A 17,908-nucleotide genomic window follows, 5' to 3' on the forward strand; every position below is an offset into this window, starting at 1 on the left:
GTGGGCTCGCCACCCCTTCTTTTGTATATTTTTCTGGGATTTTTCCCAAGCTAGATGTTATTTTCCCAGTCGACCAGCTGCACTGTACTCAATCGGCCAGTTCATCGTGTCCAGTCGGCCAACCTCTCTTACCTATAAATAGGTGGGCTAGCCTCTCACTTTTTCATCTTGCCTAGTCTTTCTTTTGCTCCCTCATGTATGAGACACTTTATGTCTCTTGCTTGGGACTATACCATTTCAGTATATTCAGCATAGTTGCTCCATATCTCTCTCTTTCTCTCTTGCACTCTCTACTCAACACACTCTAGTGCTTATTTGCTTCCGCTCTGGCGATGGTGAGGATGCCGTGGTCAGGATCCTGGTGGACGTGGCCGACGAGCACGACATAAGATAATTGCTCTATCAATGGTGACTCCCTGGGAGCGTGTTCGGTGCCCTGATGGCCCAATAGAGGAGGTATCAGGAGGTGTGTGGGCTGGGTTGCTGCTGCTGGTGCCAAAGAAATCTGTCAGGGTCCTCTGTCTAGGTACATCATGGCTCGGCCTCCTGTCTGCCAAGAGAGTCTCTCTGTGTCTCCTGAGCTCAAGTAGAAACAATCCCACGCATCTCCGATCCTCAAACTCCATGACCCTGCGTAACGGCCCAAAACCCTCTCGAAAGAGGCAATGATATCTCCCTCGGATCTCATAATAGACTGTACATCGGCAAATGTAGTGTTCCTCTATCTCTACCTCCTGGTAGCATAGCTGACAAATGCGGTCATCCAAGATCTGATGTACGAGAGAGAGAGAGAGAGAGAGAGAGAGAGAGAGCATTGGGTCCCAAATACCCTCTGTAGGGCCCCCACCATGAAGGGTGTATTTGCTTTATTAGAATGATATAAAATAACACAAATGTGTAGATCCAAAGATCTGTTCTTGACCTGCACCTTTCACCTTGGCTGTCCTAGCCCTTGGACTGCAACAACCCTTTATGAAATATGAGACACCATGAATGATTTCAGCATGGGGTATTTATACCCTCTACAGATGTCGGCTGGCCCAAACAAGGGTCGGCCTGTTTTGAGATTCCCATGACCATGTGTAATAGCAATAAATGCTTTTTTATGCAATCATTTTCACAGCAATTTGGCTACGCATGCTGTCCAGGCTGCACCTATCTGCTGGGCAGCCCTTCAAGCTTGGCCGCCTGGCTGGGCTCACTCTAGGGCTTGTCGGCTACCTAGCCAAGCCCCTTGGGCTGGCCGACAACCCCTCTATAGGCTGGTGGACAAGGCCTAGGGCCTTCCTAGCCCTTCTTGGGTGGCCTAGGCCCTAAGGCCTACTACCCAATGCCCGAGTCAAGAGTTGACACTCTTTCTAGGGTAGCCCTAAGGGCTAGACCCTTTTCTACATGCAATCCTACATGCTTCTACAAACGCTTGGTGTCCGGTTGCAAACCCAACACTCATATCATCTGACATCATTCCAAAGGGAGACCCACATTACGAACTGACACTGCTTCATGTGCAAGACAATGCACACCTAACCTTGGACGCATGGAGTGGAACCCTGGCTGACTCGTCCCGGGCTGGGCTCACATGGGACCAGTTTCCACTCCAGGTCCTTCACCTTCTTGTTCAGATATGAACATGTCATATGAAGACATGCACTGGCTGATCCCGAGGCTAATCCTAAAGAGGCAACAAGATAAAGAACCAGTTCAAAACCTGAGTTAAGAGCATGTGTCACTGGTTTGGGCAAGGAAGAAATAGTGGAGGAAGGACTTTCAACCAGATTTTTCAGGGATTATTCATTTATCAAGCAAATCTGATGGACTTTGTCCAAGACCTAGCTAACCAGCAATCGGCCAGTCCACTAGGACTTCCCAAGGCCTATAAAAGGCACTAGTTGCTCACTGTTTAGATTACTCAGTCCATCCGAGGGCTGAGTCATAGACTAGGAATAGATTAGGGCATCTACCTTTTCAAGAAAACAACCTATGGCTACCTATTTGTACATTAGAATATATTGAATACTCAGCTCTCTCTCTCTCTCTCTCTCTCTCTCTCTCTCTCTCTCTCTCTCTCTATGCGTTTTGCATCAACATGTTCCAAGATGGTGTTTAGGGCTGAAAGAAGCCTCCCAGAGCTACCGCATGTAACAGTCCATGTGGCATCCAAGTGCAGGATGCACGTAACTTCCAAGTAGGGTTTTCTCTACTCTCACCAAATGCATTTCATGATAGTGCAAGACAAGATTCTCTTCACCGTTTAGTTTGTGGAAAGTGTTGCATCCCGACAAGTCTAGGGTTAGGTTAACCCGAGACTAGGGATGCGTGCTAACCCAAAATTAGGTTTAGGACTCAATTGGGGCCCGAGGAGGTCGAGGGTTCACATGTGGACTAAGGACGCAAGCAAGATGAAGTCTAGATTGGCTAAGAGCTTATTATTAATAGCCTAAGACTAATAATAGCTAAAAGCTAATAAATAAAGCAAGGGCCAATAATAGTCAAATTATTGCTATATAAGTGACCTTGGTGGCACTTATGAGTTATTGAGGTATTCATGCGGTAGACAGGAGGGCTACCATGGGCATGCAAGACTTCATGGCCATGGAGCTGCAAGGTGGGTGGTTCAACCTAGTGGTATGGAACGCTAGGTTGGTGGCACTTATGAGTTATGAGGTATTCATGCGGTAGACAGGAGGGCTACCATGGGCATGCAAGACTTCATGGCCATGGAGCTGCAAGGTGGGTGGTTCAGCCTAGTGGTATGGAACGCTAGGTTGGGACCATTAGTACCAAGCAAGCCCCACGACATCAAACCTCAAGCTCGGGGGTGGTTCCAAGTACTAAACCTACAATTGGGTGGTGAGCCGCTAGCCACAATTCATCACGGTCATGCGATGCGTACGATATCGGGCCCATGAAACCTCGTAAGGGCTTTATTTTAGAGACCTTACTTTGGATCTACCTTTTTGTACATGTTGTAAACATGAAACAAGGTACCCATAGGCTTGTTATCTCATCAAAGAATTTCCAGGTGATGGGTGGTCTTGTAAGCAACAATGGACAGCCATGGTGCCCATAAAGGGGCGACAGAGTGGGCCAATCATGGTGCAACACCGAGGATGGCAGGTTAGTGCAAGGGTTAGGGTGGCTTGGGGCCAGCCCATAGCCAACCCTAGGACCAGCCATGGGTGGCCCAGCCAAGGCAGCTAAGCCAGCCCTTGTGACTAGGCCCATAGAGAGGCCAAAGCGCAGCCACAAAGCTGTTGCTGCTGCCCACACGGGCACAGTCCCATGATGGGCTTGGAGGTAGCCAGAGAAGGAGTACTCGGGCGGCATAAGCAGGCAAGGCAGCAAGTGCACAACAAACTAAGACCGGGCAACAAAACAATGCATCAGCAAGCTCAGGCAGTGCTACAGAAGTCTCGGTAACAAGCAGAAGTCTGGGCACAGGATCAGGCGGGTTGCAGAGGTTGGGCAGACAACCTGCACCAATTTGATGCACAAGGATGGGCTGGATGTGCACATAGGGATGTAAGGCTGTCATGTGCATGCACATGTACATGCTAATCTCACGGCTGATCCTTGAAGGGCAACACATAAAGAACCAGTTTTGGACCAGACAATGGAGCTTGTGCTGTTAGTATGGGCGGGAAGACCTTGTGGAGGACTCAAGAGGCTGTCGGCCAGTTCATGAAGGGAGTATGTCTCTGTCGGCTGCAGGCTGCAGCAAATGACTGAATATTTGTCCAGGACCTGGCCAACAACCGGTTGGCCAGTCCATAAGGGAGTTCATGGCCTATAAAAGGGCCCACTTGCTCATGTTTTGATCATTCACTCCTCCATGGACTGAGTCACTAGACTTAGGATTAGAGTTACAGAGTAGGTGTTTACCACCTTAAACCTTTTGATGGCAACCAAAGGCTGGCCAAGACTTGTATACTTTTTTGTACTACATGAATATACTGAAACTCAGCTCTCTCTCCATCTCTCTTGCTTGCATTTTGCATCAGGTTGTTCCAGGATAGTGTTTAGGGCTGAAAGAAGACTCCCATAGCTTCCGCATGTGACATTGGTATCAAAGCATCAGGCTCAACAACGCTAAACACTGACTCAGTTGGCAGGCCGACTTGAACCCTGATTGAGAGTAATCCGTACTTGAGCAAGGCAGAGGAAAAGGGCGGTGAAGAGGAGGGGGCGGAGGGGAAAGCAGGAAGGGGAGGAGAGGGAAGCGAAGAGGACGGGTGGCTAAACAGGGCAACAGGACAGGTGAGAGAGAGAGAAAACAGGCGAAGGAGCAAGGGCAAAGCTGGAAGGTCCAGTAACTCTGCGTCCAGGAGAAGATGGAAGGGAATGGCGGGCAGAAGGAGGTGCACAGCAGTACAGAGAAGGGGTGTGAAGCGGCGGCAAGGAAGGAAAGCGGGAAGAAAATGGTGGGCAGAGGGATGTGCGCAGCAGAACAGAGAGGGGGGGGCAAGGTGAAAGGAGGGCAGAAGGGCTGGAAGGAAGAGGCGCTCAGGTGTGCAGCAGGGCAGCGGGGGGGGGGGGGGGGGGGGGGGGGGTGGTTTGCGCAGGAGTATAGGGAGCCTGGGAGGAGCCTTGAGAACTCGCACTTTCAATCTCCTATACTAGCACTTGACTGCTAGGGATTTTGGCTTCTACACGTCTTTATTCAAGGCCAGACACTGTGCAGGGTGCCTCGGGCCCTCTTCACTCAGCTGCTCATAACCAGCCTACTTTCATTCTGAAATGCGGCAATGCCATCTCCTCAGGGTGCATCACCTTTCCCCAGTGTTCCACTCTTTGCAAACCCCACAAGGGAGATTGTTCCCACTGAAAAGACTTGTTTTCTCAAGGAAAACAAAACCATGGTTAGAACACCAACCCTTTTCTCCTCGACACAGAGGGCACACACAAAGAAACCCAATTTTGTCATGGAGAAGGCATCTTGCTGGATTGATTTGGACACATGACTCACAGCAAGCAAGCTAAGAGCCACTCCATTGCATGAAGGCTATACCATCTTGGCTTCCAGCTTTACATCTTGCATACTACACCATTACTATATTCGTGAAGACCTTGCAAGAGAAGTATGTCGCAATTATTCTTCCCGGCTTATCCATCTTTACGACAACTAGTTATCTTAGCATTGAAATGCATTTCAAGATTCAACGCAAAGCACTAAATCTCATCCAAAGGATTAATGTTTTGAACAGTAAGCTGCATGGTATGCATAAATTTATCACAAGTCTAGTAAGCATATTTTTGTTGAATAGTGTTTCCATGTTATCTCGTAACACAACCTACACCAGCATATCATATAGACCTGTAGCCCCACCAATCTAGTGCGATTGTATCAAAAAATGAGTCTATGCAATCGGCCAGTCATGGTTTTAAGTCCATTACAAGCTAGCTAAATTCAGCTTTCAATAGTTCTATAGCTGGAAGCATCAGAAATGCATATATTGTGAACTCTTGCAGCATGTATGCCTTTAAAAAAGGATAATGTTAACCAAAGCACAAGCAGGTACAACGTGAGATAGACTCACTTGATACTCTCTGAATGAATTGACTTTGCCACAAAAAAATTCTGACCAAGGTTTTTGAGGACCTGCAGTAATGCAGACCAAACACTTAAAACTCTGGAAAGAAGATCACGACACAAAAGTTGAAAACTGACGTCCCTATGCCTCTTCACAAAGATAAATAAAGAGAAAGGCATTGAACCCTTGCTTTCATGTGGTCAAAGACATAGCTAAGGTCAACATAGAAAAGACAATCTTGCACTAGTGACCAAAATCCACCTCAGATGAAGCTCACCTGAGAGTCTTTGCAAGGCAGACTTTTAGAAGGGCCAAGCCCATGAATTCTATAGGCCTTGTGGCCTGCTTCATTATCCAGAGATCCCCCTCTGGCCCTCCTTTCGGTGGCAAGCGCAAAAGGCCTCACAATAGTGAATTTTGAACGAGAAGGACCGACAGTGTTCGATCTCTGCAATGATGCATTGTTGATGTTGTTCCTGATCTCAGCAGGCCTTTTTTGTTCAGTATTTTGTGTCTTCTTGTGTAGACAACTTTCTCCTGCAATGTTTTGTTCTGCACATTTTGATGCAAATTTCAAACAAGAGGGGGATGAGGATGCAAGTATTTCTCCTTTGAATGTATCTGGTGTTGTTATTTTCTTTGGCTTTGTCAATGGAACCTCCTCATCTGCTTTTGTCTCAGCCTTGACATGACTCTCTTTCTCCTAAATGTCAATAACAAAAGTCATAACAATCCTACAGCTATGGTACCAGAAGAGAATCAAAACAAACACGTGCTCAAAAACTCAAGTTGCATCTTAAGCATAAACATTCCTTCAAGTAGATACACTTTGAGTGCCTGCTCATGAGGGCAAGTTAATGTTTGGAAGCCATTAGCAGTCTGAACATACACGAGTGAAAAGGCACATGAAAGGTTCAAATGTACACCACAATTTCAAAGAAAACGTTGACTCAATTAATGACAATCTGATCAGGATGTGTTATGTTGCCTGATATATTGTCTTTTTTTCAATTGGATATGAAGTATGCTACATTAGTAAAAAGTCAGTACAAGAAGCATAGACAAGCGAATGGGCTGATGCAGCAGCTCCAAGGAACCTCAAAATTCTTGAGGGTTCTTGGGGTTTGAAATAGAGGTGCAAGAGACAACATATGGGCATACACTCTACAACACACCACATGTAGTTTGGAACTGTAATAATACTGTGTGATCTACTGCAAGGACCCTTCAGGAGATGGCAACAGTTTTCATGTCTTCTTCACAGCTTTCCTATGCCCTTCTTTATGGCCTCCTTCAGCTTGAACCAACCACCTCACATAAACTTTACATTTATGCTTAAACTAAAATGTTTTCAAGCATATCTCTCTCTCCCCCAAAGAATGGTCCTTGCAAAGCTACAACACCGACTATGTTAAACTACTTCCACATAAAGATTAGATGATATGAGGAAAATCATGTCTTGCTGTACCAACTGCGCACTACACAGCACACAATATGCAGCTGAAAGGAGGGCTGATTGCAAGGCAAAGGACTTCTTGTATAGCCGCAGCCCTCCAACCCCTGCATACAGTCATACCTGGCACTGATCGCCTACATACTACTGGCCAGCCTACCAGCCCTCGTTAAAAAAAGGGCCCATACAAATCTCCATCTCTTCTTTTGTTGATCTCTTCATACTGCATGTGGCCTTGTCCTTGGATGTGCGTCTACTGCCTTGAAGCATTTGTCACAAATGCTGAGCTCACATGTGCACAGTAAATGCATGTAACACTTGGGCACAGCATCAATGGCCAAGACGTCAAGGACCAATGACACATAGAACAGTGAAACAGGCTTCGGAATAGGAGAGACCCACTGAAGGCACCTTGAGGCACAATGAGAGACTCTTGAGGCACAAAAATATGGGCACAGCAAGGATCCTTGCAGAGTGAGCACACAACCAAGGAGAGACGGCACGAAGGCATGACGGATGGACTGAGGGCAAGCCAGAATGCAATGCATAATGGGACTGACAAAACAATAGAACCTACAGTAGCACAGCCCATGTTTCTTTGAAAAGCCTTCTATCTTCTAATCCCCCTCATTGCTAATACACAGTCAAATCATCTCATTTGCATCACCATTATCCTAATGCAAGCATAGCCAAGCATAGATTTCAACACACATGGGACACACGACAATTCCTTCTCAGACATATAAAATGCATACTCACCTTTGCAACCGGCTCTTTAGATAGGCATACTACATGTTGTTCCAAGAGTTCTCCTGAAGAATCCTCGTCATTGCCATTACCTTGTTTTGAGCCACACATCATCTCGGCAGCCCACTCTGATGCAAATTCTCCTGAGTGCTGAGAAAGTTTTTTAAAGCCATCTGCTTATGGGCAACCAACATCATGATCAGTTCTACTGCCCATCATCCTGAAGATGGCTGCACACAATCAAAATGAATATCCTTTATGTGCAGGTTTACACGATGAGTTTCTTACTTTTGTCATCGCTGGACTCAACATGCTGCATTTCTTCATTGTCCATCCCATTGCCTACAGAGGTTTCATCCTTGGTTTTGAGATGAGAAAGTACAATATCTTCAAGCTCTCTGTTTGCATCTGTTCCCACTGGCTTGGAGCATATATTTTGCCACTCCAGATAACCCATCATTCAAAATCAGGTCAATGCTCTTTGGTGAATGTATTCACAAAGGTTCTCCACAAACCCAAAAAACCAGAAGCCTGTTGTACATAGTGAAAAAATAATTATCTAATGTTTTTTTTTTTGGAATAAATATGTAGCATGAGTAGAAAAAACAGATGTCTTCTTAAATTTTTTATTTACAAATGAAAAATAGAAATATGACTGTAAGCTTAGGATGGATACAGAACAAGGCTACCTGCCGGAATGAAAGGTAGAAACATGATTGTCAGCTTAGGCTGGATACAGAACAAGGCTACCTGCCAGAGAGAGGGGCATCGTGGCTGCCCGTCCAGGATGTACTTGTACAACTCTCCAGCTGGGAACTGTTCTGCAGTCACGGGCTGGGGTGTTGGGCAGACAAAATTGCCCATCATGGGGTCCATCCAAGGTGGATATTCAGAAGGAGGGCCATCATGGCTGCCTGTCCTAGATCAATAGGCAATCTTGCCTGTCCACCCATCATGGGGTCCATCCCAGGTGGATACAAAACAACACCAAGCGTCAGAAGGAGAGCCATCATGGCTGCCTGTCCTAGATCAATCGGCAATCTTGCATGTCCAACACCCCAGCTAGTAACTGTTCTGTATCTAGCCTTACACATAACATGAGCAGACTCCACTAAGAAGCAAAATTAGTCTACCTTAACAAAATATCTTCCATTCATGGATTATTCTGCAGTTGAAGGCGGCAATTCCTGTACTATCGGATCAGCTAATGGTGTTTCTCGAGCCAGGTTTCTAGGCTTCTTCTCAAAGTTTATGGCCTAGACAAAATCGTTAAAATTGTTTAGATCTGGGCTTGAACTCGTGGGTTCTAACCGACAAGCTAAGGGCACAAACTAAACTAAGCCTTTTTCTATATAGTGAAGGGAAAGAGAAGGAGAAATGGTGTGTCCTGTTGCAAAAAGAAAACAGCCCACGCGCGCGGGGGGAGAGAGAGAGAGAGAGAGAGAGAGAGAGAGAGAGAGCTTACCGTCTTCAGAATTCCTTCATCGAACTCTAGCTCTGTGAAGAAAGCCCTCTTTTGCAGCATGCGAAAAGGAGACTATTTTGTGTGCGCGCGCGGGGGTGTGCGAGAGAGAGTGAGAGAGAAAGAGAGAGTGTGTGTGAGGGGAAGGAAGGGGGCGCCATTTTTGAACGCGACAGGCTACACAGCCTACGCCGTGAGGAGTTTTTGATTCAAAGACAGAGACTCTTTATGGGGGGAACTTGGAAGAAGAGAAATCGGACCCACCTATTCCTCCCCACCCCACTCTAGGCTCTTTGTCTTTGCTTAGGCCCAAAACAGTTTCACACCCCACGAACATAGGGGCTGTTCTCACGCTCCACCTAAAGGGGCCCTAATTGGCCTCCACTCATATTAAGGAATTAGTGCCATCATTCCTTATGTTAGCTCTAGGTTAATTTGAGATTCAAGAAATAGATTTTGATCTCAAATTGCCTCTCAAGTTAGAAAGTTAGAAGGTTAGCTATATGTTAATTAGAGGATAGACTTGCTTGGGTATGCACGCTAATTGAAAGGAATAACATTGAAAATTGACCATGTGGATTGGCTAAAACTTTTAATCCATAAGATTGTCAGGATGGAATGATGCCTTGTATACAAAAATTCCAAGAATGTGAATTGTCACAATATTAAATTGTGTGTCTTGAGTAGTTGTTTAGATATTCACAGTAGTGAAACTTAGTTAAGAACGTAGAATGTTGTTAGGAAATTTAAGCGTAATTCTTGAGAAATGGAATACTTCTTATCATTAATTCATATTTACATTTTATAACATTAGCATGTGCAATAAAAGATTAATTCATAATCTTTTATAACATTAGCATATGTACATTTTGTGAATAAAGACTTCACTTTTCTTGTTAATGCTAGTGTCATAATCTTTTATAACATTAGTGTATGCACATTTTGCGAATAAAGACTTCTCCTCTTCTGTTTAGTGGAAAGTTTTATACTAGGGATTCCATAATTACAACATTGAAGAAAAAATTATGTATATCACAATGGAGATGTTAATAAAACAAGACAACTATAGCTTGACAAAAATTGAATGACTTAAAACCAAAGAGCGTTGCACTAAAGAGTTTAGAGATTTAGATTTTTGAGACTTTTGCATCCCATATTCAAGCTCAATTGTCTTGTTTAAGTTGGGTTGATGTGCTAATATTGAATTACGGTTGCAAACCAAGGTATGAATTGATGGCATCTGACCACTCGTGCACTCTGGCAAGGAGCTTTGATGGTATTGAATGACTTAAAACCAAAGAGCGTTGCACTAAAGAGTTTAGAGATTTAGATTTTTGAGACTTTTGCATCCCATATTCAAGCTCAATTGTCTTGTTTGAGTTGGGTTGATGTGCTAATATTGAATTACGGTTGCAAACCAAGGTATGAATTGATGGCATCTGACCACTCGTGCACTCTGGCAAGGAGCTTTGATGGTGATCCTGGTAGACTTTAGAGAAAGATTGTCATACACATATAAGGCCGCACAATGCAATGAAGAATGATCTAAACTCAATGGTCTTGATATGATATGAAGATTATCGAACTACTCTATATATAGTAGCCATGGTTAGTCGTATCATCATAGGTCAACCAATGTTGGCCATTGGTCCATATGAGCCAAACAAACCACATCAAATGACTAGAACCATATTAGACTACAATGAAGACCTGCAATCTTCACATAGCTTTAAGACCCATTCGAGGTTATCTAGGCACTCATATATACTATGACTAGGTGTCTCGGGAAGATCTCCTTGTACCCAAGAGTGTAGCCGCTTGGCCCACAATAACATGCATCATAAATTGCCACACATGGCCAAGATCCAGTGTCTAAACCGCGGGCTAGTGTGGGCACTTGATCCTCTACAAAATGGCTACTCCTTACAAAATAGAGCAACCCATCACCTGTAGTGACGAGGGTGAAGCATTGATTTCCAACAATGTGTTCTAGCTCCCCTATTTTTGCAAGGTCCCCATTACGAGGAGTATCTATGGTTGAAAATCTCAGGTACTATATTGAATAGCTAAAGAAAATTTGGATGAGAAGTTGTTCTTAATTGATATAAGGATTTGTGTGTTTCGTTATCCTCTTAAGCTAGCAAATGGAAAGCTCAAGCACTTACTCGGATTTGTTGTGCCTAGGTTGCATATTCAAGGATAGTTGAATTAAACATCATAGTGTTCTTATTATTCTTAGTGTCTGAATAATATCTTCCTGGTGGGGAAGAAAGGATGTATTAGTATGGCAATGATCCGATTATACTTTGGAGTTGAAAGTTATTTGAAAGGGTGATGTGAAAAAGGTATTCTGATTTGTATGATTGGTTATAGATGACTTGGGCTGATTTGTCTTTATTAATAGATACTTGTAGAAATTGTAGAGTTGAAAATAGGTAGCAAGACATTCAAATTTGAGAATAATGCTGATAGGTCATACATTTAGATAGGGCTTATATTACTTATGTTAGAATCTAGTGACTATTTTCTAGTCCTCAAAAATAAATCTATAAGAAATCCATAAGGAATCTTTTAACTAGCATATGGTTAAATAGAATCTAGTGACTGGTTTATAGTCCTCAAAAATAAATCTAGAAAAAAAATCCATTAGGAATCTTTGATTATTCTCTAATGACAATGTTTCAATTAGCATATGATTTTATTGAGAGGCAAGGATGTGGCGAGCTTCTATACAATTTGGATTATATAGTTTATTACTTGGAACAAACTAGAATGTCGTAGATTAGTAGTGCAATAATTCCCTTGAGTATATTGGAAGTTGGTTCCTAAGATTAAAGCTCAATATGGGTTCTCTTGAATGTATGAAATGGATGTGATCCCAAATAAAGCAAGTAACATTCAATTTATATAATGGTTAATCTTGCACTAATTTGGTTTATTAATCAAAATCCATAATATAATTCTTGGTAAACCGCTAGTCAATAGCTAAATTATCATATTTGTATGGTATATGGATTAAATATAAGGTAGAATCAAGATAACAATTGACTAATCTCAAAATGTGTAAGAATGTCAAGTATTGATGTTTGGATGAAAGGATGAACCCAAGATCTATCCTTGAAAAAAGAATGGTGCATGAAATTCGATGTTTTCCTTTTGGAGGGGATACTAAAAGGAAATGGCATATATTTCACACTAGTAAAAAGGATATATCTTATAAATATCTTGAAATCCCAATGTGAGACACACTAGGCACTATAACTAATAAACATTGTAGCTAATGTGTTGATATTATGTTGAGGCTAACATCATTTCAATGATGAACCCAACTACAAAACACACGAGTTGGTTAGCTTGTTGCCATAAGTATGGATAGGTACTAGTATTTGTATAGTCAATTACCATTCATGTAGACTATGGTGGGTTCTTAGGGCTTTGAAGGATGTCCTTGCTCCATGCTAACTCCAGAGGGTTCAATGGAGGGCTTCCACCAGCTCTCGAGTTGGGAGACGTGAGCCCATAGTCTCACAAAAGAAGGGAGTCAAACACGTGAGTCAACACATGTGAGCTTGGTATTTTAGAAGCATGCAAAATCCAGTAAAAAGAAACAAAAAACCCTTAGTTGCTTACATAACCACCATTAACTATAGGATTGGGATCCTTGATCACTCCCCATCAAGTCGGACAAAAAACCTTAAAAGACTTTAAAAAACTAGGTTATATCCACTAGCTCTTGGGTTGGGAGACTCTTAATCCCATTTTGGATTACCAAAGATGCTCCTCTAATTGAGTACATTAATAAATATCATGAAAAGGCACTGTAAAAGTTGTATTGAGATTTTGGCCACCCAAGGCCTTAGCAAGTTTTGGACGCCCAATTGTGAATAAGGGCCAGTTGTATAAAAGGAAATTCTCATAATGAAATGACACAATCCTCCTTTGTGCCACGAGAGAGAGAGAGAGAGAGAGAGAGCTCTAGTACATGTGCCTCTTTCATGCATACATATGTGTGAGAGAGTGAGAGGTTGATTGCCTTGCATTCGTGGTGTGAGCGACTTCGCGCATTGACAGCGTGGAGGTGGTGTTCGGAGGAGTGGAGCTTCCAAAGTGAGCTTGGGGGAGACTCAAGGGACACGAACTCAAAGCATTGGTAAGTACCCAATGACTGTTGTGTCTATTTGCTTCTCTCATTTGTAGTTGTGTGGAGTTCCTTCCTACTCTTAAGTAAAAGCCTCCTCTTTGCCTTGGCATTTTAGGGAAACCTAACTGTGCTTAAAAGGTGTGGTAGGCCATAACATTTTTGGTACCGCTGCTACTGGGGAAACACCTTTGTTTCTTCCAACCTCATAGAGCTTCAGCTCCCACTATGCAAGATTCGGCATTGCCTTTACATTTAGAAGGTGCAATGTGAAGAAACTGTGTAGATAAGGTTTGAATGGTAGAGAAGAAATTATAGAAAATTGCGTGTTGAATGTGTGGGTGAGTACTTGGAAGAGCTTAGAGGAAAGCTACATTGGTTTTTTCTTTCAATTTTGATACTTTTGTCACCAATCGTGCTACCGTGAGCTAGTAGGGGTGACACCTTGTTTTTTTGGTTTTTTCTAAAATCTCACAAAAAATTACAAAAATAAAGAGCCATTGGTTGTGTTAATAACTTGCATTGCATTTCCAATCCTTAGCACGACCATTCTGGATCAATTGGATAGGGAAATAACACTCCAAAACATCATTATGTTGACACAACGATAGTTAAACGTGTGAAAGTGTAAAAAACGGTTAACGGCGTGAACAATTTCTTGCTACTTCACGATGTGAAGCGCATTTCACAATCAGTGCTAGGATTTTCAAGATTACCTTGCTAAAAATAGGGCACCTTATTATGACACATCTTACACAACAAAATTGAAGAATCTTATCACGTGAGATAGCAGTGAAGCGTTTCATGAGCGACGAACTATTTTCTATTTCACGGCGTGAACCATTACTTGCTACTTCATGGCCTAACACTTCACGCCCTAGCAGTTCAGGCGTTAGCAGTTCATGAGAGTTCAGCTCTCACGGACTGCTAGTTCACGAATTAAGGGTTGTCAGACTAGTTGTAAAAGAGGTACTCTAATTGCACTATTTGGGTCTATCCGACTCAAATTGAAGCAATTTAGAGCTTAAAAAATCGCAACGTGAAACCTTAGTCATGTAGTGCGAGAAATAGTTCACGACGTGAACCATTTCCTTTACTTCACGATGTGAATTGCTCTCTGCTACGTCACGACATGAACCATTCTTTGCAGTTTCATGGATTACTACTAGTTCATGGCTTGAAGAGACTGTTTGGCAGAAAACCAGATGAAAACATTAGAGTGGTAGTTTTTCCTGTCAAAATACACTCTCATGCACTTGAGGTCTGGTAAACTCATTGGAGATGACCTTACTCTCAAACCAGATGAAAACATTGGAGTGGTAGTTTTGCCTGTCAAAATACACTCTCATGCACTTGAGGTTCGGTAAACTCATTGTACCATCGACACCGGATACACCCAATCAAGGGAAGGAGATGACCAAGTGCCGAAATAGGATGGGCACACCCAAGAAACCACAAGGGAGACACCAGCAACCCCTAAAGGGATTGGGAAATACCCAAACGCTGACGAGAGGAGATAAGGAAGCTTGAGGAAGCTAACGCTCTAGTTGAGGAGTCCCAATGAAATCACAAAGCCAGATTAAGGGCTAACAGGGCTAGGGATACAATGTATCCAAGAAATGAGCTGATAAAGGAAATTGGATGTGCCTACTCCAATTCTAGAAGAATTGCATGTGCCTTTTCCACTTCTAGAAGAATTTGAGGAAGGGACTCACAGTGACCTCATGGCAAGAATGTTTGAGGAAACAGAGGAAGAATTGTTCATCCCTTTAATCCCTAGGATTGAATATGCGACAAACACATGGAAGGAACCATCACTTGCTAGGGAGCCTAGAGACATAGGCAATCTTGCAACCATATTGTCTACCATCGTCAAAATGCCGCTGGGACCATTGTTACGCAATGCGCGGGCATTATGGGCAGATATGGGTAGAGGGAAGATTAAACCTAATGTCAATTGTTTGCAGAGGAGACTCAGTCACCTCTAGCGGAGGAAATTCTAGTACCTGAGGAAGGAACTCCCAGATTCGTCAAAATACCTGTTAATCAACTGGGCCAATATTATGAGAGTGATGATACAAATGATACGATCCCAATTCACCATAACGAATACCAAGCACTGGCTATCCTGGACGGAGGAGCAGGGGTGAGCATCATTACAAAACGATGTTGGGAAAACTGGGGTAAACCAGAATTGGAAAGAGCAGATCTAATCGTTAAAATGGCAGACATAACATCTTCAAGACCTATGGGGTTATTGAAAAATGTAAGACTTAAGGACCATCATACATTTGTTATAATGGACTTTCTGCGCCAACCGGATTCATATGACATAGCACACCTTTCATGAGGGAAGCTAAATTGGTTCATGATTAGGCATTAGATCAAGTGTATGTTTGAAAGGACTCATAGATTCTAAAGATTGAAATGATCATACAGCAAGAAATCTGCATTGACTACATGAAAGCCAATAGTGACAAGATATTCAAAAGTATTGTCAGACCATGCTCTTGGTGCTTGTTTTAAGCCATACAAGGCTTTCTTCAACCTGCAAACATGCTCGGGGTGACTCACATCCTCATAACCAGGTGGCTGCAACATATACACTTCTTCCTGCAAATCCCCATATAAGAATGCATTCTTTACATCCATTTGATGTAAAGACCATTGCTTTGACGTAGCCACTGCTATCACAACTCTCACTGTTGCCATCTTGGCAACTGGGCTGAAAGTTTCCTCATAATCAATGCCATATGTCTGCGCATATCCTTTGGCTACCAATCTAGCCTTGTACCTGCTTATGCTTCCATCACTGTTATGTTTTACTTTGTACACCCACTTGAATCTAATGGCTTTCTTGCCTTTAAGCAATTTCACTAAATCCCATGTCGCATTTCCATATAGTGCATCCATCTCCTCATCCATAGCTTTCTCCCAACACACATTTCCAACAGCCTCATCAATGCATGTGGGCTCTACAACATGTACAACTTTTGCCATGTATGCATAGTGATGTGCCACATAACCATCATAGGTAAACCTCTGCACAGGGTTCTTCACTATCCCAGATCTTCGCAGCTTTGCATTCATGGCTTCCATAGCCTTCTTTACACTAAGTGTTCTCATAGCTGGGATCCCAAGCTCCTCATGAAGGCTCATCTCTGAGCCACTAGACTCTCCATCAACATGAGAATGCCCTGTAGAAATGTCAAGCATACTAAGGGGCTCAACCACTTTCTCCTTGCCTTTATGTGATGTACTAATCACATTTGCAGGACTGGTATTATGATGCAGCCTGCCACTCCATGATCTATCAACTGAACCACTAGATGAGGACTCTCCTGGTCCACTCAAAGATTGTGATTGCTGACTTGCATTCTGTGCAACCACATTTCCACTCACATCAGCCCCAACAGCTTCTTTTTCAGCAGCATACCAGCTGCTCATCTCATTAAAAACAATATCCCTGCTTACCCTCAACTCACGTGTAGCAGGGTTATAACACGTGTATCTCTTTTGCTCAAGGGAATATCCAATAAACACACATTTTTCAGCTTTTGGATCGAGCTTAGTTCTCAGCTCATCTGGCACATGCACATATGCAATGCATCCAAAAACTTTCAGATGAGACAAATCAGGACCCCATACATTTGAATGCACAACATCTAGTGCATTTTTCCTCACATTTCTGTTACGTGGAAATACATGCTTTGTTTGCTTTCCAAATTGGCATGCTTCACATATTTTCTGCATACCTTCAACTTTAAACTTTGGCAGCCCTGTCACAATTCCTTTAGTCTGCATAGACTTCATTCTCTGCACATTCACATGTCCAATTCTTTTATGCCAAATGTCTGTGTCTGCAACAATTCTTGAACCATTTGCAAACATCGCAGCACTCACTTCAGGCATGTTTACATTCAATGTTTACATTCAACGTAAACATTCTACCCACTCTGTTGCCTTTTGCAACCAACCTGCACTTGTCTTTAAAGTCTTCAACATAACAACGTAAACATTCTGCCCACTCTGTTGCCTTTTGCAACCAACCTGCACTTGTCTTTAAAGTCTTCAACATAACAACCAACCATCAGGGTTAAACCGAACCTGCAAACCCTACTCAATCATCTAGCCAACTGAAACGAGATTCTTTGTTATGTTCGGAACATGAAGTACATCTGCAAGGTTACTTCACTTTGCCATCCTGCATAGACAATGGCACATCTCCAACATGGGCAATTGGATGAGCAGTGTCATCCCCTATTTCCACAAAACCTGGTCTTTCAGGGTTTTTCATCTCCTTGAACCACTCCCCATGACTTGTCATGTGGTTCGAAGCACCTGAATCAACGTACCATACATCATCTTTATGTGCTGCTTCTACATTTTCAGACATGGCATTAACGACATGCTGCATAACAAACAACCTTTCATTATCCTCATTGTTTCTGCTCGAGAATGCATAGTTGTTTTGCTGCAATTTCCTATTTTGCATGTCAGCCTGCTTCTTATAACAATCTGCCTGCACATGTCCAGGCTTACCACAATAAAAGCATTCACGTGTATCATTATACTGT

The 17,908-nt window shown here is 43.0% G+C and overlaps 1 protein-coding gene across 2 annotated transcripts in view; it reads right to left on the minus strand.

Moving 5' to 3' along the window:
* LOC147623265 (uncharacterized) overlaps positions 1–9,393 on the minus strand; it is a 33,062-nt gene extending 23,669 nt beyond the window's left edge. Inside the window, exons 1-5 of one of the 2 annotated variants that reach the window (XM_086821363.1) lie at positions 9,197–9,393; positions 8,020–8,262; positions 7,744–7,904; positions 5,809–6,234; positions 5,538–5,599 (exon numbers count right to left, since the gene is read on the minus strand). In XM_086821363.1, coding sequence (XP_086677489.1) covers positions 5,538–5,599; positions 5,809–6,234; positions 7,744–7,904; positions 8,020–8,191 — 821 coding nt within the window. In that variant the 5' untranslated portion in view covers positions 8,192–8,262; positions 9,197–9,393. The remainder of the gene's footprint in view (positions 1–5,537; positions 5,600–5,808; positions 6,235–7,743; positions 7,905–8,019; positions 8,263–9,196) is intronic. The other variant, XM_086821364.1, reaches the window with a different exon arrangement.
* Positions 9,394–17,908: the final 8,515 nt, after the last annotated feature.

This window comes from Cibotium barometz, chromosome 27, assembly GCF_041138505.1.
Source record: "Cibotium barometz isolate CiBa-2024 chromosome 27, ASM4113850v1, whole genome shotgun sequence".
NCBI lineage: Eukaryota > Viridiplantae > Streptophyta > Polypodiopsida > Cyatheales > Cibotiaceae > Cibotium > Cibotium barometz.